This window comes from Drosophila bipectinata, chromosome 3R (assembly GCF_030179905.1).
Source record: "Drosophila bipectinata strain 14024-0381.07 chromosome 3R, DbipHiC1v2, whole genome shotgun sequence".
Classification (NCBI taxonomy): domain Eukaryota; kingdom Metazoa; phylum Arthropoda; class Insecta; order Diptera; family Drosophilidae; genus Drosophila; species Drosophila bipectinata.
In genome coordinates, this window is record NC_091739.1 from 15,758,445 (window position 1) to 15,779,306 (window position 20,862).

Below are 20,862 nucleotides of genomic sequence, written 5' to 3' on the forward strand. Positions count from 1 at the left end.
TGAACTTCATTTGTGGAGCAGGGCCCCAGGCCCAGGAGGAGGTGGGGGCCGTCTAGACCCGCGACCCAAGAACGAGAATGAGTACGATAAATTCTTCGATTGTGTTTCTGTTGTTATTGCCACTACATATTCTCAGCATACTACATACGATCAGAATGCATAGTAAATTAAGTGGGCGACAGATACGCGAACAACACACAAACAACACAATCAGCCGAAGAAAACATCTGTGGGCTGGGTTGTATCTCAAAGGTTGGCGGCGTACGAGCATGAGAGTATCTGGCGGATACGAGGAGCGGGGGAGTCCAGCTGCGTACTACGCTTCGTTCGGCGGCTCGCTCGTACTCCGATGCCAAAAACAGCAAATGCCAAATACCCGTTTTTGGCCTAAAAACCTACAAAGCCAAAACAACAAGTTGCCCCACCTCGCAGAACCGACTTCCACGAATTTGCGAATGCCCTACTGAGAAATCTGAGATAAACTCGAGTCTCGAGAACAGATTCTGGGTCTTGGGCTGGGTTTTTGGGTTTAACATTGAGGTAGTATCTTAATGCTTTCTTGACACTTTTAAGCCACAATGTGCTACTGAAAATGATAGAAATGCTTCCTTGATCCGTGTGAGTATAAGGGCTCTAATCTTTTCAAATATTTAGACCGTTTTCGAGGTAAATATCTTGACATACTCTCGTGTCTATCTTTATTAGGGCCACATTGACATTACGACTTGGCAAACAATTTGAATATTACAAAATGAAATACCGAAATGAGGTCAAGAACCCCCGGGGCACCGAGGCTCCCTTATCTTATCTATCTTGCGGTTGCAGTTGCGTTGCGACACACTTTGAAGAGTCGAATTAAGACCCCAACCAAAAAAATAAACAAACCCGAATACCCTACACCCATTCGATGGCGTATCCACAAGAAATGCGATTTAATGCGTCATTTTTCGGGGGGCTGTGGCCCCGGGCAGGGGGCGGTGATCCTCACCCACTCACCAATACAGCGGCAAACTCTGACATTTCGTTATTTTTGTGTTCGATGAACCGCTTCCAAAATTCGGTGTGTGTGTGTGTGTATCTGACCCACTTTCCCACAAATTAACGCACTTTGGGGCATATGGAATTCAACAGTCGAAGCGTTAGAAAGAGCCAAGCTGAGAGCTAGAGAAAGAGATGGGGAGACCTGAGAAATAGAGAGCGAGCTCCAAACGTATTGCCATTTAATAACTAATGCCGACTACAGAGGATCATAAAGGTATATTGGTTTGTGGTTATATAGGCTTTTCTGAACTCTTATAAAAGATTTCCCAATAAAAGCCAAGTATTTATAGTTTAAATTTAAGAAAAACTTAACTTCCAGTGTCTTCTATTCTTGTTTTTTTTTCTTTTAGTTTTTTAGTTTAGTTCTCCTGACTTTAATATTTTTTTTTTTACTTTTCTTGGGCTGTGCGTTTTCTTATTCTTTCGTGTAATTTACGCAACGTTCGCTCGTTTGTCGTTGTCTCTCGGCTACTTGTCTTTGCAACACCAACAACTTGGAGGCAACAACATCAGCAGCAACAACAGAGATCAACAACATCTGCAGCAGTTGTTGAACTTTTTGCAGCTCCCAAATCTGAAATCAGAGAAACCTGTTTTCGAGACGAGACCTGGGCTTGCCACACGTCTCGGCCAAATCAAAAAAGCTGGCCAAAGCCAAACGAAAACTTGACGTAAAACGCTCCATCTCCCTCTGGCCCGGGGCCGTCTCTCTTCCACTGATGTTGCTGTTGCTCGCTGATCTCTGTGGACTGTACTTTTTGTTGTGCTTTTAGCTTTTGTTTTTGTTTTTTTTTGTTTCAATCGCATAGGTTGGGGCTGGTTGATATCGATTTTCGGGCAGGGGGAGGCAGCAACATGCAATATGCAACATGCAACATGCAATATGCAATATGCAATATTTTGGCCTTGAATCTAGGCTGCTGGATATCTATAATTTGGCTGCGTTTTAAAGTGATCTTCACCGGGTGTGTGCAATTAATCGTGCACCCAACCCCCGGGCCAGCCAACCCTTCGACACCCCCCCACCGTCCTTCCTGCCTCTCGTGCCACGCCTAGTGCTTGTCGTTTTTGAAAACGAGCGCATAAATGACGCTTTCCTGTGTACTTAAGGTGTCTAAACTTGACTACCGTGCGGAGTTCGTTCGGTTCTCCCCTATGCCACTATTCCTCCAATATCTCCCCTCTATATCCGAGGCATCCCAGAAACCCAGAACCCTCACCTCACCCATTCCAAGACTCCAAATCGTCCGCAACCTTGCCCAAGATCGTCTGCAACAACAAGCCAGTTGCTGTTGTTGTTGCTGCTGTCGATGACCATTATTTTAGCTGACGGCGATATATTTGCTCAGCTACAGCTTCCACTCAGGGACTCGCATCTGTGCGTCTGTCCGAGTTCATGCACTTGGAGAAATTCTGAGCCAGTTTGAAATACGTCTATGTCTTGGGGTATGGGATATGAGGTATGGTCGGTATGGAAGAACTTTATTCAAATGTATATTTCAATCACTCGCTCATAACTATCCATAACATATATTCAAGCCTATAGTATTATAGAGCTTTAAAATAATACCATTATTATAGGATTAGGCTCACGACATTGAAGCCCTCCTCTTAAAACTTGCTTAGAAACTTTTATACAAAGATTTATGTATGACAGATTATAAATTGAAGGCAAGGGTATTCTTTGTAGGTATATCTTTATAATTTATTTCAGTGCAGATCCCTGACTGTTTTCTTTGGGGTGTTGGCTACCGTCGGCCGGCTCGGTTAGGTTTTGGCCTGAGTTGTGGGGCCTTTTAGCCGGACTCCTGGACTTGTGGTGGACTTCTGGCCTTCTGCCGGACGCTTTTTGTTTTTGCTGTACCCACAGATGTACAGCCACTGAGCGGAGCATGACAAACAGTTGCAGCCAAAGCAAATAATTAGTATACATCGATTATCTTGCGCCATTCGAGTCGAGTCATTCCGACCTGGCCTGCAGCTACTGTGTTTCGCTCTGCTGTCGAGATTTGCCAGTTGTCTGTTCTTTGGATTTTGCTGGGCTTTGGGGCTGTGGATCTGGAAAACTGGATCAGAGTAGATCTCCAGATGCTGCTGCCTGGCACGTTGCACACGCGCTGCGCTGCCCTTTCGTCTTTCAACATCCATCCAGCCAACCAAGCAACTGGGCGTGTGTCGAGCGCCTACGCGGCCCCAAAAGCTGAAAAGGCCCACAAAACGAGTTCCCCTTCGCGGATCCGCGAACTGGCAGATTCCCAGAGACTCCCGCCGCCATATGTGTTGTGCTCGTAAAATGCCGAACCAGAAACTGTACGCCTTTGCTACCAGCAGCAGCGGCAGCTCCAACCAGATCCGAGGCGATGGCCCCCAACCCAAAAATCCAACTCCATCTCCGACTCCAACTTCCCAGTTGGAGACGTGTGCTCAGCTCGTGCCAATTTCTTTGGGGGCTCCAACTTTTACAGTCGCCTGCGAAACGTTTTGTCTTTTACTTGGTTTCTGCATACAAATACGAATATTCACATACAAACAAAAGGCTGTACTGGATAGGGTGAATCGATTAAGTTCCACATTTCAAATCCCCAGGGTATTACTAATTAGTCAAATACCTCAGAGGCAAAACAGAGCTATTTGTTATGTCACACATTTTAATTTTCTGATAAAGGTTTTTTCTTATTAATTGGTTTTGGTAAGCTTAAGCCTAATTATTTTGGAAAATATAAATTATTTAAATAATAATCTACATATTTTTGTGTCATATAGTAGGACCACCTTAATCATTATGTTTATTTATAGACACATATAGTACGAACGTGTATGTACGAATATGTGCTTAGATGGCAACGCGTCTAGAAAAGGTTGGGCCGGCAATTGCATTAATGTGCCATTTTTAATTAGCCTCGTGCATAAAATTGACAACCGAGTGGGAGCTCATGGGGACTGGGTAGCTGCCTCTGCGTATGCAGCTCGAAAGGCCATAAAGTTGATTTTAGACATGCACTCCTTAGATGGAAAATTCCAATGCGATTCGTGCTGGCAGCTTGATTGAATATGACCTAAATTGATTGATGATTGATTGTGATGTGTCACAGTAACAAGCCACTAGCTTCCGATTCCTGTCAGGCCATAGACGTGAATTATGGCTAATAAAACGATAAACACACAGATTAGATAGCAAATTTGGTGACTATTGGTAGGTACTTTTCAAGCCTTACTAAGTAAATGGCTAAAGCTTGCAAAATTCAAGCCTAAAGAAAACCATCCTCGGAAATAGTCTACAAAAGCCTGATTAGATAAAATAAAACCGCAGCCATTATCTGAATCAGAGGCTTATATAACCATTCCAATGTCAAAAAGCCCTTTGTGTGATTAAGCCATAAATAAATTAGGGCTAATTACGTCCGTCCATTGTCGATCATGAAAAGGGCTTTCTTGATCACTTTTGGGGGGAGTCGCTTTTCGGTTTTAGGCACTCAATTTGGATGCCAGAATTATAGCAATCACGCCACGATATCTGGCATTTTAGCAGTTCTCGTCGGGTTTCCGGGCCCCCAAAGCTTTTAGGGCTAATGAGTCTCGATGTGGATTTTTGCCCGGTTCCCTGCTGATTTCCAAGTTGCTACTGTTCTACCGTTCTGATTCTTGATTGAAATCGGTGGCTTTCATCGGCATAATGGTCATCATAATGATTATTATGAAACTTCCTCCATCCGCTTGCTAGCTGTACTTTTAGCCGGGCTCTGGCTGGGCCGGGTGGGTTTTGGCCAAAAGCAAACACCGCTACCTGCAACTCAACAGCCACTCCAAGTTCATGTTGTTCTGAGTCTAGTGAAATGTTGAAAGCATCATTAATTTTTTTTTCGTTCCTCCTGATTCCACCTTTATGTGTTTGATGTATGTATGTACGGAACATAGTTGCAGGTAAGTATGATAATTGCGGAATGAAAGGAAAGAAAGAGATTCGGTACAAAAAAAGTGACCCATAATTACCCAGCCGGCAGCAGAACAATCATGGGAAAAATGGCCCCAACCCGGGGCCTCTCTCACCAACTCTTCGGTTATGTCTCTTATGAAGTACAATTATTTAAGCAATGCCATGTTTTATGATTATCTCTTGCCGTTTACACACAGCACGCACAAAGAAATTGAAGGGAGCTGTAATAAAAGTCCAGCGTTTATTTTCAGAGACCATTCCACCAACTCAGAACTCATTTTCATATCTCCTAGATAGTGGCTTATAGTTGTTAATTTATTCAGATGATAAGTATACATTTTACACAAAATACTCAGAAGAACTAATATTACAACCTGTCCTAAGGTAACTAGAGTGTTATTCTAAAACCGAGGCTAGTTTGAGTGATTTATCCGTGTACTTAATAGTTAGGTAAAGCCCTCCAAAATGCAGTACATCCTGCCAAGGAATGGCTTCTGCAGCTAAACCAGAACAAATCGTGTCATTATTCCGCATCCAGTCTCCATTCCCTTTCGAGATAATAATGTTCATCTCATCTCGGTTCCCTGGCACTTATCTGCAGGGTAATTTGACTTTTTATCACCGCTGCCGGTCCTTGGCCCTTTTTTATTGTTATTATTTTCTCCTGCTTCCGAAGAACAAGTGCAGCAGTAGCAGCCGCATCAGTGGCAACTGCACCTTTATGGGCCCTTTTTTTGTGGAACGGGGCTTTGTACCCTAACCTATGCTAATTAGAGCGACGGCCTCGGCCTTGTTTTTATGCGGCTTTTAACGTGTATTTCTGTCTCGGCATTTCTTTTCCTTAGGCTGGTGCATAAATTTTCTGCTCGACGTCAGCATGAATGTTTAATTAATGCCGCGACCAGGTTTCGTGGGAAAAATTGCAGCGGAACAAACTGTTAGGCGGAAATTGGGAATCGGGTCCTGCCAGCAACCGATTTAAGCTTGTAACCTCCGTTCTGTCCAGTTGCGTGCAACCGCAGGACAGGTGGGCGCAGGTGGTGGGTCGACAGGTGTGGTCTCGCTCCTCGAGATTCGGGAGGGTGCAATGCCGCAACCAAGCCGTGACGGCGAATTAAACTTTCTGCCACTGTGTTTGGACCAGGAAGGTCACAAAGGTGATCATGGCCGATAGAAAGAACAAGGTTAGCTCGTTGGAGACCTCAAAGAGGCCCAGTGGATAAACTCGAACCTCCTGATGGAGCAATCGACCCAGAAACAGATCCATCTAGAATAAGAATAAGAGTTTACTATAGATACCATAGGATATGTATCCGCCTACCTTCATGTGGTGACTTTTGCTTTCCGTAACGAAAAAGTTTTCCAGGCTGAGTCTCCTTATCATACGGGAGTTCCTCTGGGCCCTGTAAACCGCTAGAGTTAGTAGTAAGACATCAACCAGTAGCTTGAGTACCAGGCCCCATAGATTGACGATGTACTGCCGCCGCAGGATGGCATGGGCAGACACCATGGCCATGGCCAGGAGGCTTTGGGCCAAGTTGATGAATAGGGGCAGATTGAAGAACCTCTGAAACTTCTTGTCGACCTGGTGTATGTCCTCGTAAAGGGCCAAGCACTCGTCCAAATTGGAAATGGCCTCCCTGGAGGGCTGCTCGTTTTCAGCCACATCCTCGTCCCTTAGGGAACCCAGTTGGGCTCTCAAGTGGCAGTCTACATAGTTGTTGAGGTCCTGGTACAGTAGTGCCAGGCTAAGGTAACCCACAAAGCACAGGTGCATTACTATGCCGGCACCCGTGGAGGTGTACAAATCGCAGAAAATGGTCAGCATGAGCTTGGGCGAGAAAAAAGACCAATCATATGTAAAGATCACATAGAGCACAGAAACCAGCTTTACGGACATCAGGACGAGCTCATGAGATCCTCCGAAACCATGTTCCTTAGCACGTCCTAATGTCTTGACTCTTCCAAAGAGCTCTAGAAATCTGTTGACCAAGTTGAGCAACTCCTGGTTGAACCATATTTGAAGAACTAGCAAAACAGCCGAGGAGATCAGACACCCAGTCATTCGAAGAGTGAAGAAGAGGATGAGTAGCCAGTCCTTAAGCCGAGCTGCCCAGCTACTGAAACTATAGCCATAAAATCCACTAATGATCAATCTGAGCACTATGGAGATCCACCGGTAGTTCCTACGATTCCTGGCCACCAGCTGGGACTCCTTTCTTTCTATTCGATATATGACTACTCCGAAAACTTTAGCGTGGAGGGCAAAAATGCGGAGCAACCACCGGGTTATCCTGGCAGTTCGCGTCATGACTGAAGGCTTTCGACAGTTTCATATTTCTATCAATAAGCCATTAGGTAATTGGCTCGACAAATAAGGTATTCAATTAATCTAATTAAAATCAAACCATAAATATTTGTCAATACAATAGCATCGAGGGGATGTATAAAAAACAAGAGAGAAAAGCCAACTTCGGGCGGAGCCGAAGTGATATACCCGTGCGTTCAAGACTGGTTATTTATCGCTAATTCGCATACTATATAGTATGGCCTTGAAAATTGGGTTTTCCCCTATATGTCCCACAGTGATGGCTATATCTTCAATGGGGTTTTTCCCTATAGGGTGCACTGTGATGGGTATATCTTCCCCAATTCTCATCCGATTCCCAAGCGGAGTACCTTAATCGATTTCTAGTTCTATTCTCCACCATTCTGCATCAAAATCCTGAGACAAAATATTTTTTAGATTTTTTGTCCATTTTTCGTGATGGTATCCTTGAAAATGGGGTTTTTCCCTATAGGGTGCACTGTGATGGGTATATCTTCCCCAATTCTTATCCGATTCCCAAGCGGAGTACCTTAATCGATTTCTAGGTCGATTCTCCACCATTCTGCATCAAAATCCTGAGACAAAATATTTTTTAGATTTGTTGTCCATTTTTCGCGATGGGATCCTTGAAAATGGGGTTTTCCCCTATAGGGTGCACTGTGATGGGTATATCTTCCCCAATTCTCATCCGATTCCCAAGCGGAGTACCTTAATCGATTTCTAGATCGATTCTCCACCATTCTGCATCAAAATTTTGAGACAAAATATTTTTTATATTTGTTGTCCATTTTTCGTGATGGTATCCTTGAAAATGGGGCTTTTCCCTATAGGGTGCACTGTGATGGCTATATCTTCCCCAATTTTCATGCGATTCTCTAGCGGAGTACCTTCAACGACTAGTTGATCGATTCTCCACTATTCTGCATCATGGATGGATCCCTTGAAAATGGGGTTTTCACCTACATATATGGCCCACAGTGAAGGCTATATCTTCCTCTGAAAGGGTATAAAAAGGCAATAAATTATTCTTGTATAACATCTTAGTGATAATATAATCAAATGTTTCTTTTAATTTAAATATGTTTACATTTTTAAGCGATTAGTTTGCATGCCATACTGGACTACATAGGTGAAATAGGTAATCATGCCGGAAAAAAAGAATAAAATGACTTCGTTGGAGACCTCGAACAAACCCAAAGGCCTTACTCGAAACTCAAAGAGGTTCAGGCGACTCAAGAACATCTCCCACTGTAAAAGTTATTCATTAAAGAGTTTAGTTTATTTAAACCATTGTATGTATAAAGTACTACCTTCATATTCCACTCCTTGTCTTCGCTGAGGGGACAATTTTCCAGACTTAGCCGGCGCACCACCCGCGAACCACCCACCGCCTCGTGCACCGCCAAGGTCAGGAGTATCACGTCCGCAAAGCTCTTCAGTACCAGTCCCCACATGCCGGCCTTGCTGGGATAGGAGTCGTCGTCTATAATCACTTCAAAGGACAGTACGGCTGTGGCGAATATTTTGAACATCAGGATCATGGAAACGGGCAGCTCAAAAAGGCGATGGAAGGATCTTCCCACCCTCTCGATTTCATCATAGACCTCGATGCATTCATCCAGGCGGTTGCTCACGACCCTAAGATGACGTCGGGTGACAAATCCTCCGCCAGGGCGCTCCAGGGACCTCAGATGACGTCGCAGCTCCAGGCGCACGAAGCTGTTGACCTCGGAATAGAGGGCAGCTATGCTCATGTAGCCCAGAAAGCCAATGTGTATGATCATCAAGGAACCAATCTCGATTACTATCTCTCCAAGTGTGGTTGCGGTGGGCAGCCAGTCGGGCGGATTAGCCAATTGGACGACGTGACACTTAAACTCATAGGCCAAGCATACCGATTTGAAGAATAGTAGGAAGAATTCTCGCTTGCCCCCAAACCCGAACTTTTTCTGGGACCACAAACTTCGAACGCGTCGGAAGAGTCGCAGCAAGCCGTTCATCATCCGGAGGAGCTCATGCTCGTAGACCGTTTGAAGGACCAAAATGCAAATAGAACACAGAAAGCAGGACGTCAAGCGGATGCATTGTACTGTGAGGTCGTAAGGATCCTCTATTTCCAAGACGTAAGGAGCACAAAACAAACAGACCAGTATGGTGCACAGTATTCGCAAGCTCAGACAGTACCACTTGAAGCGGTGCTGCTTGCGACCTGCCCAGGATCCATCGGATACTCTCCTTTCAATGCCAAAGGAAACCACACCCAGGACTCGGCCATAGTAGTAACAAAAACGCAGGATACCGGCCGATATAACCGGAAGGCGCACCTTTCTCAGGAACTGAATCATAACTGAGGTCAGGCTGGACTTCACTGAGGAAAATACTAATTTGATGCAGTACTTATGTGATTGTTTATTTAGTTGTTAAGTTTGTTTATTGTGTTTTTATGGTCTCTCAAAGGACACTTTATTAAAGGTATTTTCTTTAACCCCATTTGTCGGGTTTAAGCCTATTTATACTTCCAAGAGGCTCCCATTCTTAGTCCATATTGAGTTACAAAAACCAGCCAGCTGATAATGGCCGACAGGGCCAATAGGAAAAGCTTATTCGAGACATCAAAGAGGCCCAGAATGCAAATTCGAAACTTGTTGAGATTAAGGTAAGTGTAAAAATTATCCAGCTAAGGAAATAAAATAATGAATAAGCATGCAAAAAGGAAAATTATGTAAACTCACCATAATGCGAAACTCCTTGAGATTGGAGACCTCAGAGGTTTCAAAATTCACCGATCGAATGATGGAACTCTCAGTCACTGCCCTATGAACCGAATATGTTAGCAATAAAAGGTCATAAATGTGCTTGAAGATCATTAGGATCAACCAAAAGCTGTGAAACTTCCTTTCAATAACCAATATATAAGCCACAGAGCCTGTTAACATGATTTTTTGAACTAGTCCAAGGGCCAGGGGCCATTCAAAAATTCGTTGATAAACTGTGTTCACTGTGAAGATGTCTCTGTATAGATCCAAACACCTTTTAAGTTTACGTCTCAGTTTTCTCAGCTTACGCGAATCGGATTGAAGATCATTACCCTGAAGTTGGGGCATCAGATCCTTGACAATATATTTATTAAGCTCCGAGTATAGAAATCCGAAACTTAGATAGACCAGAAAGTTGATATGCAGGAAGACGTTTGTACCCACAGTTACGTATCCATTGTTGTAAAATTGCAGAACTCCTTTAAAATTCCATTTCATAGAAGTTCGTAAAGTCAAGATATATAGTACTTCGTGTGGCATGATGCAGGCAGTGGTCAAAAGTAGGAACAGCTCCTTTTTTCCTCGGAAACCCATCTTCGGTCGCCTGCATAAATTCTTCACCTTTCGAAATAGCTCCAACAATTGTTGTACCATTTCTGTGATTTCCGAGCCCCGGAAGATCTGAAACCCCATTATAAAGCAGCTGGAGGGTATGCATGAAAAAAGACGAATTCCGAGTATGGCTTTTAAAATAAACCACCTAAGTCTCTGGATTACTACGATATAGTTGTACACAAATGATAACATAGTCACCAAGCGAATAATCACACAAATCCATTTCAGCCATTTAACATTAAGGACATCATTATTTTTAATTCGAAAAAATACCACTCCCATGATTTGGGCATACTTTAATAACCCACAAAGGATAACGGCCGTTAACTTGGTAATTGTCATCCGGCAAAGGACTGTTAACACTTCGATTGAGGATAAAGTACAAACTGCTTTGTTGGCCAAGTCATATAATATAATAGACTTTATGGCAGTAAGACGATATGATCAGGAACTGACACAAAGTAGACGGAACGTGACAGGTGTCATTTGTGCGGAGATTTCCAATAATCTGAGGGGTTACCCGATTTGTAATATTATTAGAGCGCCAGCTTTCTGTCTTAAAAGACATGGCTTCCAGGACTAGTTTCTGACCTAGACTTAAACGCTTTATAGAGTGCTCTAGACCTGTTAAATGCATTTAATTAATGGAAATGGAACTCCCGATAGAAATCGGGGGTGTGTGGCTCTAAAGGCTATATATAGAAGCCGCCCATCGCAGACTACGGTATGAGGTTCGCAACCTACTTGGTTCAGAGTGTTATTAAAGCGACCTTAAAAGATCTGACAATCATTGACAGATAATCCATAATTGGTAAGCAGTCAAATGCTCATTCTGCACATTCTAACCTCTTATAGATTAGCTCCTTAAATGCTGTCTTTTGTAAGTTTTTCAAGTGGTGTGGCTTGCTATAAGCCCAAGACATCTCTATAGCATGGCTTCACGTTCTCATTCTGGGATCACGTTTCTCCGATCTACGAGCCTTGGCCCTTGGTACTTTTGCTTTCGATTCACACGCTCACGATCCGAGCCGAGATCCTGGTCTCTAAGCTCCCTTTGAAGCCAATGTAAATGACGCCCCCATTTTATGCTGTACGTGATCTTCCCATACCCGTCCCGAAACGAGAATGTATCTTTCAGCTACATCTTCTACACCTTCTCCTATCCGAGCTACAGTGGGTGAGCATCTGGGAGATCTTTCGAGTCTGTCAAGCAGGGAATTCCCCTCCTCCCACCTCCACCATTGCCTTGCCTTTGTCTGAACATTTGAAAGAATTTCCACGTTGTATGATTTATTTTTTCCCTCATCTTTATTATCTGTTCTTTTTTTTAGGTTTTTTTTTTAGGCCAATTACAGTAACAACGCTCGAGCACGTACATTTTCCGGCTTTGTACGAAAATTGTGGGAACAATCAACGAAATAAACAAAAAGTGCTTTGCATGCCGTTGATTTGTGTTGCAAATTGCTCTGGACTTGGCCAACTGAAATTGCGCTGCCAACATCAGCAACAGCAGCGAGAAGCAGTAAGGAATAATAACTATCTTTCCATGTCGCACCTTTTGATACCTTAACTCAATAAGGGAGATTTTCAACTAAAATAATTCCGCAAGCATGGTTCTCTACAAGATAATACCCCACTTTGTTAGGGTATTGCAAATGATCCGAGTCGAGTCGAGTCTCGCCAAGGAAATAACGCAAAGCCACAACTTGGTCAGGAGATTAGAGCACTGTCCGAGGGATCAGCCTTTCTTACTATGCCGTATCCCCCTACCTCCACCATTTGTAATCCCCGATGACCTCACGTTATACGGGTATGCAACGAGAAGACATTAAAAAGTAGGGGAACTTCAGGGCTGATTGATTTCAATTGCAGTCTGCAGTCTGAGAGAAGTCGGGTCTCTCGCCAACTGGCAATCTTGTAGAATACTTGCTTAAGTTTTTTTTGTATGTATGTAGTTAGAATGATCGGATGGCCTTGGCTCGCTTTTCACGCTTTTCCAGCCATTGCACCCCACTCGAATGCAGCCGCTGACATTAATGGTGATAAATGTGAAAATGGAATGCAATTAAAATTCGCTCTTCGCCCGGGTCATAAATTATTTTGTGATTTCGAAACAAATCGGAATTTTTTTTTTTATATTTTTTTTGTTGTTTAATGGCATTGGCTTAGCTGTACCGTTAAAGTCGTAAATATATATGTTTTAGCTTTGGAATTATATAGAGGCGAATGCGCTGCTTCCATTGTAAAAATGGGAATTGCAATTGCGGCCAAGAGTACAAACACCTCGGCAGATGCAGTTTTACATTTGAGGATGAGATACTAGCAACAGATACAAATCTATCTAAAGAAGTCTATAAAGATTGGAAATTTTGAAAGCTTAAGCTAGAGACCTACATATAAGGTATAACTATAGTTTCAGTTAGAATTAAGTAAATAGTCCACCTGTATCTATTATTTCAACCGAACCTGTACTTGGTTCCATTGCGTGGATGCGTCTTTATGGGTATGTGTGTGCAGTTGTGACTGCAATGCGAGTGCCGAGCCATTAAAATCTTGAAATTGCATGCTAATAACCGTACCAGGCCGCTAGTTAAGTGGGCAAATATGTTGTACATGCTTGTTACTAAATGCAGAGCATGTAATTTGCTGAGCCTCTCCGCCAGTGCCATTATTATTACAAGTTTCATTCTTGATTCGCTCAACAGAGCACCAAGAGCCAAATGTCTGGCATAGCTTTTCAGTCTACGTGGCACAACAATACATCTAATCCGAGTGGCCCAAAAAAAATAGGTTTCCTACAGGAAACGACATGGAGGAATTTTTTGAGGGCGATGGCCAACCGCCACCAGCATCAATCATCATCAACGGGCCGCCAAACGCTCATTTGTTTGCCGGAAGTCGCAGCCAATCTAATGTTAAGTGCCCACTCCAGTGCCCCAGCTAGACACATCCACTCGTTGCGACTAGAAAGCATTTTCCATGTTGCGCCCATCAGTGGTGCCACAGTGGAGCCTTTCGATATCTGTCCATGAAAACGAAAAGGAGAGAACCCACTAATTGGTGAAGGTTTCGACTTCCTTTCTCCATAAAATTAAAAGATTGCATACTCGACCGGTGCACAGTGCATAGGTAATTGCTACAGTGGATACCAGGTAGCAGGTACATGTACATACCTCTCTGAAAATCAATCGAACGATCGTGTTCTCCAAATCGAGAGATCGCTGTAAGCCGGCCCCTTGTCTAATGGGGCAACGGTTGCATCCGTAGCTCCAGGCCCCAGCTGAGTCATTCCATCTATTTATATTTTTTTTATCTTTCTCCACTTTCCGACTTTTCTTTAGACTCGAAAATGGAGAATCACGCCATCTCGTCCAAAAAGGGCCCCCAACCACCACCGACCCAACGTAGGCAAATAAAAAGCTTTTAAGATTATTTTTTTTACTTTGTATTTTAAGTTTTTTTTTTTTTAGTTTTTAGCTATTTTTTTCTGGTGCTCTTTTCAGCTTGAAAAGTACATCATGTAGGCTTACAAAAATTTATGTTTTAGTTTTCTTTAAGGAAATATACATACTTTGTATTTTGTTGTTTTAATTTTTATTTTTATTTTTTTTGGGTTTTGTATTTTTTTAATTAGCTGCTTGGAGTTCTGAGGTCTCCATACAATATTCACAGTTTGGTTGTTCAAAGGGGGGTTTTTAAAAGGGTTTCAAAGAGAGAGTGGGAGAAAATAGTTTTGCCATAGATGTGAAATTATTTAAACTTGTACAGTAAACACAATTTAAAATTTGACATAGAATATAGGTATATAGGTTTTGTGAGTGTTGAGGTGTGTATGAGTGAGTTGTATGAGGGTTTTTGTTTTTTTGTTAAAGAATTTTAAATAATTTCAATATTAATTACACAACAACAACAAAATAAATTGTATTTAATGATTGAGATCATGACACAAAGTAAATTGTAAATACTTTTGGCACACGCGTACATCAGGACCCGAAAACATGCTGAGAACGCTTGAATTGGTTTTTGGATTTGGGGTAAGAGTCTATATAATAATGGATGCACTGCGCCGATCGGTCTTGGCTTCTAAAGTTACACATATATCATTGCCTAATTAGTAATTACAATTTAATCTACACGTACGAACTTAAGTCTTTCGATTCATTCACTACAGAGCTGCAGCTGCGACTGCTACTGCTGCGTAGCTACGTATTGCCAATTTACAGATACAGATACATTCCATAAATATTTAGTATATATAGAGTACAACTATAGCTTAGTAATTTCAGTAGTCGTCAGTCGCCGTGCATCCATTTCGATTATAGCCTATTATATAATAATATTTTTTGCCTGTTTTTGGCTGTGCACGCGTGCCAATCATTTCTGGTTGTTTGCTGTTGTTTCTGGTTGGCTTTCTCATTTCTTTTTTTTTGCAACAACATTTGGGACCATCAAGTCTTGGTTTAAAGTTTAAACAAAAAAAATGTAAAATTAGTTTAGAATATTAAGATTACGTTTACAATAAATATCATATATTGCAATTGTTGCTCCGCCAGGGGCTGCTCCTCCTCGACTATCTCCTCTACCTTACTGCTGCTTTTGCTCCGGCAGCTGCTCCTTTAGCTCGCTTGGACGTTGTTCCACCACATTGTTGTTGTTGATGACGTCGCTCTGGCTATGGCTTTTTGTTGACCCACTCGACGTAATGGCTTTGTTGGCCTTGCGAACACGATAGGATCCTGTCGAGATAACGGTAGAAAAAAAATGGTTTATTGTAGTATTACGAAAAGGCAACGATCGCTGTGATTAGTCACAGGAAAAAAGTACAAAAAAAAAAAACATAAAAAACTAAAAAGTGCAAGCGTCACTTTTGACCTTCAGAAGGCAAAAGGGAAAGCAATGGCGTGTCTAATTGCACGAGTGCGCTATAAATGTATCTGTATCTGTATCTGTGAGTTTCGATTTCTTGTAGAGCTTTCTTATCGCTTGGAATTATGCACACTTGTGTAAGCAAACACCGATGTGGCTATACCTGGTCAGTGGCTAGCCGATAAATAAATGTCATGGCCGCAGCGATAAGTGCATTCTAGGGGGCTTTGTCCGCTTCGATCCAAATGCGTTCTGATAGATAACCGACACAGCAAAGCAACCTCACAAATGCGGTTTTCAGACAGTAATCCACAAAAGCACAAAGAACATTTTTCATACGGAAATGTACTTTTTAGAGAAGTCCGACTGTACTTCTATCGAGCCTCTATAGCTGGCAGCTGCGGTTGCCTCATCACGTAAACCGCTAGAGCTTAGACTTAGACGACGACCGGCTTGGATCGGGGACGACGACTGCCACTGCGCAGTGACCTAAAAGCTAAAAAGCTGAACAATAAAACCAACAACACTGTCTACAAAAACAAGAATCTGCCCCAAGGCCAGTTGAGGAAACCGAATGCGTTCATACACTTGCCTTTTTTCCCAGAAAAATGTTAATTTTTCCCACAAACCAGCTACTGATATCTATTAGTACTATCTTCTTCTCAGATAGAAGACAATGGGTTGAGATACATATGATTTCCAACCATGACAGGATGCCAATTAAAACATTTATTTGGAAAGATTCCGATCACTGAAACGTCAAATTACAAATTTTTACTTGGGGGGCGTTCCAAGCTTCTTCAAAGAATCGTGAAAACCAGCAGAGAGAGAAGGGAAATGAAGAATTGGCAGCCAAGCAGTCGCGCTGCCGGCGATATAATCAAAAGTACAGTTATAGAAAATTATAAGCCAGCGACAAAGAACGTCAAGCGAAACGGGTGGAGAGAAAGATACAGTCGACTGGCGGGAGGAGGTGGGGGGAAGGGGAGCTTCTGCAAAACGATCGCCTATTGTAATAGGCGGAGGAGGTGGAAAGAAATTCTGTAATACTCCCCCTATTCCGGGGGAGAGTGCGTGTTGGCATTGGGGTTTACCGTTATCATTATGAGCACGCAGCTTTCTCGACCTCTCCCCACCATACTCCCTCCCTGGAGCAACAACAAAACGCGGTTTGTTTACGAAATTGGGTGGAGAGTGCCGACAATGAAAACAGGAACGGAGGAGCTTCAGAGAATTCCCATTATAAATATTTATATGGGAGCCGCGAGAGAGTTTCTGCATACATAATTAACAACATAAATCTATAAAAAACAAAAAAAAAAACAAAATAAATCTCTTTTTTTTTTTTTGTTTTTTGGGGCGTGGTAGAAAGCCGAAGCAAAACAGAAAGCTCAAAACAAAGTATTTCGAAGTACAGTGGTGGACAAAACGTCGATAGAAGGAACGAGATGGAGCGACTTTGCGAGATAACAGTACTTGTCTAATTGATTACGTTTTTGTTCGGCTACTGGCCCTGTTTCGGACCTGCCGCAAAATAAACTAATTAGCATATATAAATATTTAAATAAAAAATAAAGATTTTTCAAGATTTTCAAATTTAGTTTTTTAATACTTCCAAACTTACAGCTTCATCTTATGCAGATGGTAGATGTAGCTGATCCCCCAGCTGATCCCGATCTGACAAAGGAGACCCCATAGCATCCACAAGTAAGTTTCTCGTACAGACATACCATGTATGTATGTGTATGTATGTTTGTGTGACCTTCACGACGAGTTTTGAAAAACATCAACAACGTGCGTGCGTAGTATTACGCACAATAACAGACCCACACACACACACACACACGGGGAGAGCGCTTATCAGTGGAGACACTAAAAATAAACACGACATACAATTTCGCGCCAAAAACGCAAAAACATCATCAGCAGGCTCTGCGGAGAAGAAAAACAAACAACAACAAGGCGAGCACAGACAGAGAGAGCAGAAGATCCCCGTAGTGTTGACAGTCTTCTGATAACAGAAAGGAGCCAAATGATATAAGAAGAAGAGAAAGCTTTCACGGCAATGAAGCTAATAATAGTTATTTTTTTTTTATGAAATATGGTTGCATTCTGTAGGAATTTATGGACATGGGCCCTAAGATGACCCGAACAGTAGTTCCATGGAGCTTATGAACTCGCTCTGTGAACTTTGAGCGACAAAATAGCCAGAGAAAAGCTAAATCTGGCTGGTAAAAAGCCGTGCTAGCCAACACTGGATCTTGCTAGCCCACTCGCGATCGCTCTCTGTCTCCCACTCTTTCCTACGTGCTCCCCTTCTGCTTGTGTGTGTGTTGGTGCGAATGGGGGCTGACGTCGTCGTATAAGAGTGACGCTGCCTGGAGGAGGTTGCGTTTGTCGTTGTGGGTGCGGCCACACAACAACGCGAAAAAAACAAAAAACGGTGTACAGTCGCAGGCGTGTGCCAAGTATGTAGTTTTTTTTATTTTTTTTTTCTCCTCTGCAACTTGCAGCAGCTAGGCAACAAAAAACAACAACAACAACCAGAAGGCGTTGGCGCTGATTTAAATTTAATTGAGGCCTCTCAATTAATTGCCAACAACTGCAGGCCACAATCTCGCTGAGGAAAACTTTTTGGCGGGCGATATGTTATTCAACAGTTTGAGTTTTTATTTTGGCGTACAGTTTGTTGTTTAGCTTTTTCTTTTTCGCTTTGACACACTACCGAAAGACAAACTGGCGACACCATCGATATCAGGGGAATGCCATTAAAATTACTAACTAGACTACCTATCTTAACCAACATTAGTTAGAAGAGGAGTTATACATATGTATATTTATGAGCAATCTGTTTTTATTTAAAGTTGAAATGAATGAAATTAAAGCTACACCAGGCCACCTGATAAGGAAGTTGGAGTCTCCACAATGAAAGCGAATCGTGATTAAGGTCTGCCCGTCGCACTCCCCTACTCCCCCGCTCCGTAAAGGCAGTTAGGAAACAGCGCAAAATAACAAATCGGCTATCAAAACAAAAAGCTACAAAAACAAGCTCTCGAAAAAAGATTCACATTTGGGTTGGAAATACGCGAAGACACGCGAGTCGAATGCGAAAGTTTGGGGGGGAGCCCGTGGCAAGGGGTGGCTCTTGGCAAACAAACCAATGAAAGGGGGCATACTAACGGCACTTAAGCCAACTGTAAAGCAGAGTGCATTGTGTGCACAGTTGTGGCCCTTGGCTCTGTTAGGTAACAGAGCGCCACAAAAATAGAGTATCCGAAAAATACGAAATTAGAAAATAAAGAGTATCTTTAAATAGTGGTTACCAGACCCCTCGGACGAGGGTGGTTTCTCGACAAACAAAAATCAGGGGGTTGAAGTTCAGTTACGAAGGGAAGAGGGAAGAAAACAAAAGGGAAACACCGAATAACGGAAGGAAGGAAAAAAGAGAAACAAAATCAGGTGGATATTCGTAAAATCTAAACTTTCAGATACAAGATACTTCCAAATACAGATACAAGATACACACTTCATTTTTCTAGGGCCATAAAATTAAAGAAAAATAAATAAAAGCTTACGTTTGAGGCCCTGCGGTTGCGGCACAGCATATGGCTTCTGGCCATGTCTCTTCTCGGCCGAGTCCGAACTGCTGACTCCCTTTTGACTGATTTTCCGAATGCTGTCTGAGATTTGGTGACTGGAGATCGAAACACCGGCGCCCATGGTGGGTGGACGGTGAACTTTGTGATGCGACTGGTCCGCCGCTGGGGAGGAATCGGCGTATGGGTAGCGCAGGCCCCGCACTTCCGCCTCCTCCTGTTCCCGGCGCTCCATATCGAGGATGTCATAGTTGTAGGTCTCCTTGACGCGACGCAGTTCCTCTCGCTGCAGCCGGGCCAGCACTCCGTCGATGTTGCACTCCTTCGGTGTGGTGCCGAATAAGTTTCGTTTAGCGCCGTTCACCACCGATCGGGGCGGATCGACGCGGGGGGCGACGGGGTGGGCCACCAGGTGGGTTAGCCCGATCTGCTGACACAAAATGGACATGTCTCTACTTTTTTGTTTGCTATTTGCTGTTTCTGTTTTCTGTGATTTTCTCTCCTTTTGTTTCTGTTTCGCTGCTTTCACTCGAGCTTTTCTTTGTACTACTTTTACTCGACTTTTTCGTTTGGCACACTCACAACACACACACACACACACTGCGAAAAAGTCACGTCACGCAGGTAAATGAGCCATTGCAATTTTAATTGCAATTCTGGTATATTCAATTGGTATTGGACCGTTTCTGTTCACTGTTTTGTATTTGTACTGTTCCAGCCCCTTACGACTTTCACGCAAGAGAGCTCTTCCCTGGGAGAGCCGCACGTCCGCACGCGATGAGTTCCAAAATCGATTTGATAACAGGGTATCAGTGAATCTGGTTTTTAATGTGCCCAGTGCCAGTGTTTCTCTCTTCGTGCTTCGGCTGTCTTCGTGGGACCCGAAGCTATCAGCTGCTTGCTTCGGGTGGCGCCGCCATTTTGAATAAAATGCCCAGACTGTTTACGATGGGGGAGAACAGTTTTTTTCCTATAGAGAAAAAGTGTACCTATCTGCCTGTGTGAGATGTGGCAACACTGTACAAAGTTAACAGAGCTGTTAACAGTTGGGTATAGCGGGTTACTTCATCAAGTTTGAAATTATTGGGAAGTTTCTTGTAAAATAAGTAAACTAGAGTTCTAAAAAATAAATTTTATTTTTAAGAGTTATAAGAATATATATTTGTAATACTTGCTTTTAGAGAATAAAACAAGGCAAATCTAAGGAAAGAATATACAGGGATTTCTATTCAAACGTTTCTATTGACCGACTTCGATAGAAAGTGAATCTGTTTTTTTTTCTACAAATTTCCAATTACCAACCGCGCAAATACAATTAGTTATGCTAGTTCCCACCACTTGTTTATGTTGGCCCTACACAAACACCACGCCCAGGCCCCTGGCAAATACTAACTAGCTAATGTGTTTACGCACTTTTGGCCCTAATTCAAGGTCACAACTGGCTTCATGCGGCATTAAACGGCCTAATTGTCGCGACGACAGAAAATTATTATTCTTTCGGGAAAAAAAAATCTAAAAAAAAAACATGAAAACACTTTTGCGCTGGCGGCGCCAATTCAAGCGTAGTTGGCCCAAACACCAGTTGGCCCAAACGAAAGTGAAAAGAGCTTAAAACCGCATAGAAACAGAGACTCACCGGATAGGAAATACCCAATGTATCAATGTGGGTTAAGAGACGTTTTGAATAATGCTGAGTCAGCCTTAGGTGGAAACTGGAAAACAGCT

At 42.8% G+C, this 20,862-nt stretch overlaps 4 protein-coding genes across 5 annotated transcripts; all 4 read right to left on the reverse strand.

The window, feature by feature from the left end:
- Positions 1 to 6,089: 6,089 nt before the first annotated feature.
- On the reverse strand, positions 6,090 to 7,286 carry LOC108129201 (putative gustatory receptor 93b). Its single transcript, XM_017247156.2, has 2 exons — positions 6,297 to 7,286; positions 6,090 to 6,242 (listed from the first exon to the last, which is right to left on the reverse strand). The coding sequence occupies exons 1-2, from the start codon at positions 7,284 to 7,286 to the stop codon at positions 6,090 to 6,092; spliced, it is 1,143 nt and encodes a 380-aa protein (XP_017102645.2).
- A 1,101-nt stretch (positions 7,287 to 8,387) lies between these two features.
- On the reverse strand, positions 8,388 to 9,649 carry LOC108129200 (putative gustatory receptor 93c). The gene is made up of 2 exons (XM_017247155.2): positions 8,615 to 9,649; positions 8,388 to 8,552 (listed from the first exon to the last, which is right to left on the reverse strand). Exons 1-2 carry the CDS (start codon positions 9,647 to 9,649, stop codon positions 8,388 to 8,390), a joined length of 1,200 nt encoding a protein of 399 aa, XP_017102644.2.
- A 160-nt stretch (positions 9,650 to 9,809) lies between these two features.
- LOC138926575 (putative gustatory receptor 92a) lies at positions 9,810 to 14,108 on the reverse strand. Of its 2 annotated transcripts, XM_070281207.1 has the most exons (4): positions 13,142 to 14,108; positions 10,369 to 10,539; positions 10,037 to 10,302; positions 9,810 to 9,981 (listed from the first exon to the last, which is right to left on the reverse strand). In XM_070281207.1, the coding sequence occupies exons 1-4, from the start codon at positions 13,155 to 13,157 to the stop codon at positions 9,811 to 9,813; spliced, it is 624 nt and encodes a 207-aa protein (XP_070137308.1). In that variant the 5' UTR covers positions 13,158 to 14,108; the 3' UTR covers position 9,810. The 2 variants fall into 2 exon arrangements, with proteins under 2 accessions (XP_070137308.1, XP_070137307.1); XM_070281206.1 differs by having other exon boundaries at positions 10,037 to 10,539.
- A 408-nt stretch (positions 14,109 to 14,516) lies between these two features.
- Positions 14,517 to 19,941, reverse strand: glec (gliolectin). The gene is made up of 2 exons (XM_017247932.3): positions 19,117 to 19,941; positions 14,517 to 15,411 (listed from the first exon to the last, which is right to left on the reverse strand). The coding sequence occupies exons 1-2, from the start codon at positions 19,583 to 19,585 to the stop codon at positions 15,260 to 15,262; spliced, it is 621 nt and encodes a 206-aa protein (XP_017103421.2). The 5' UTR covers positions 19,586 to 19,941; the 3' UTR covers positions 14,517 to 15,259.
- Positions 19,942 to 20,862: the final 921 nt, after the last annotated feature.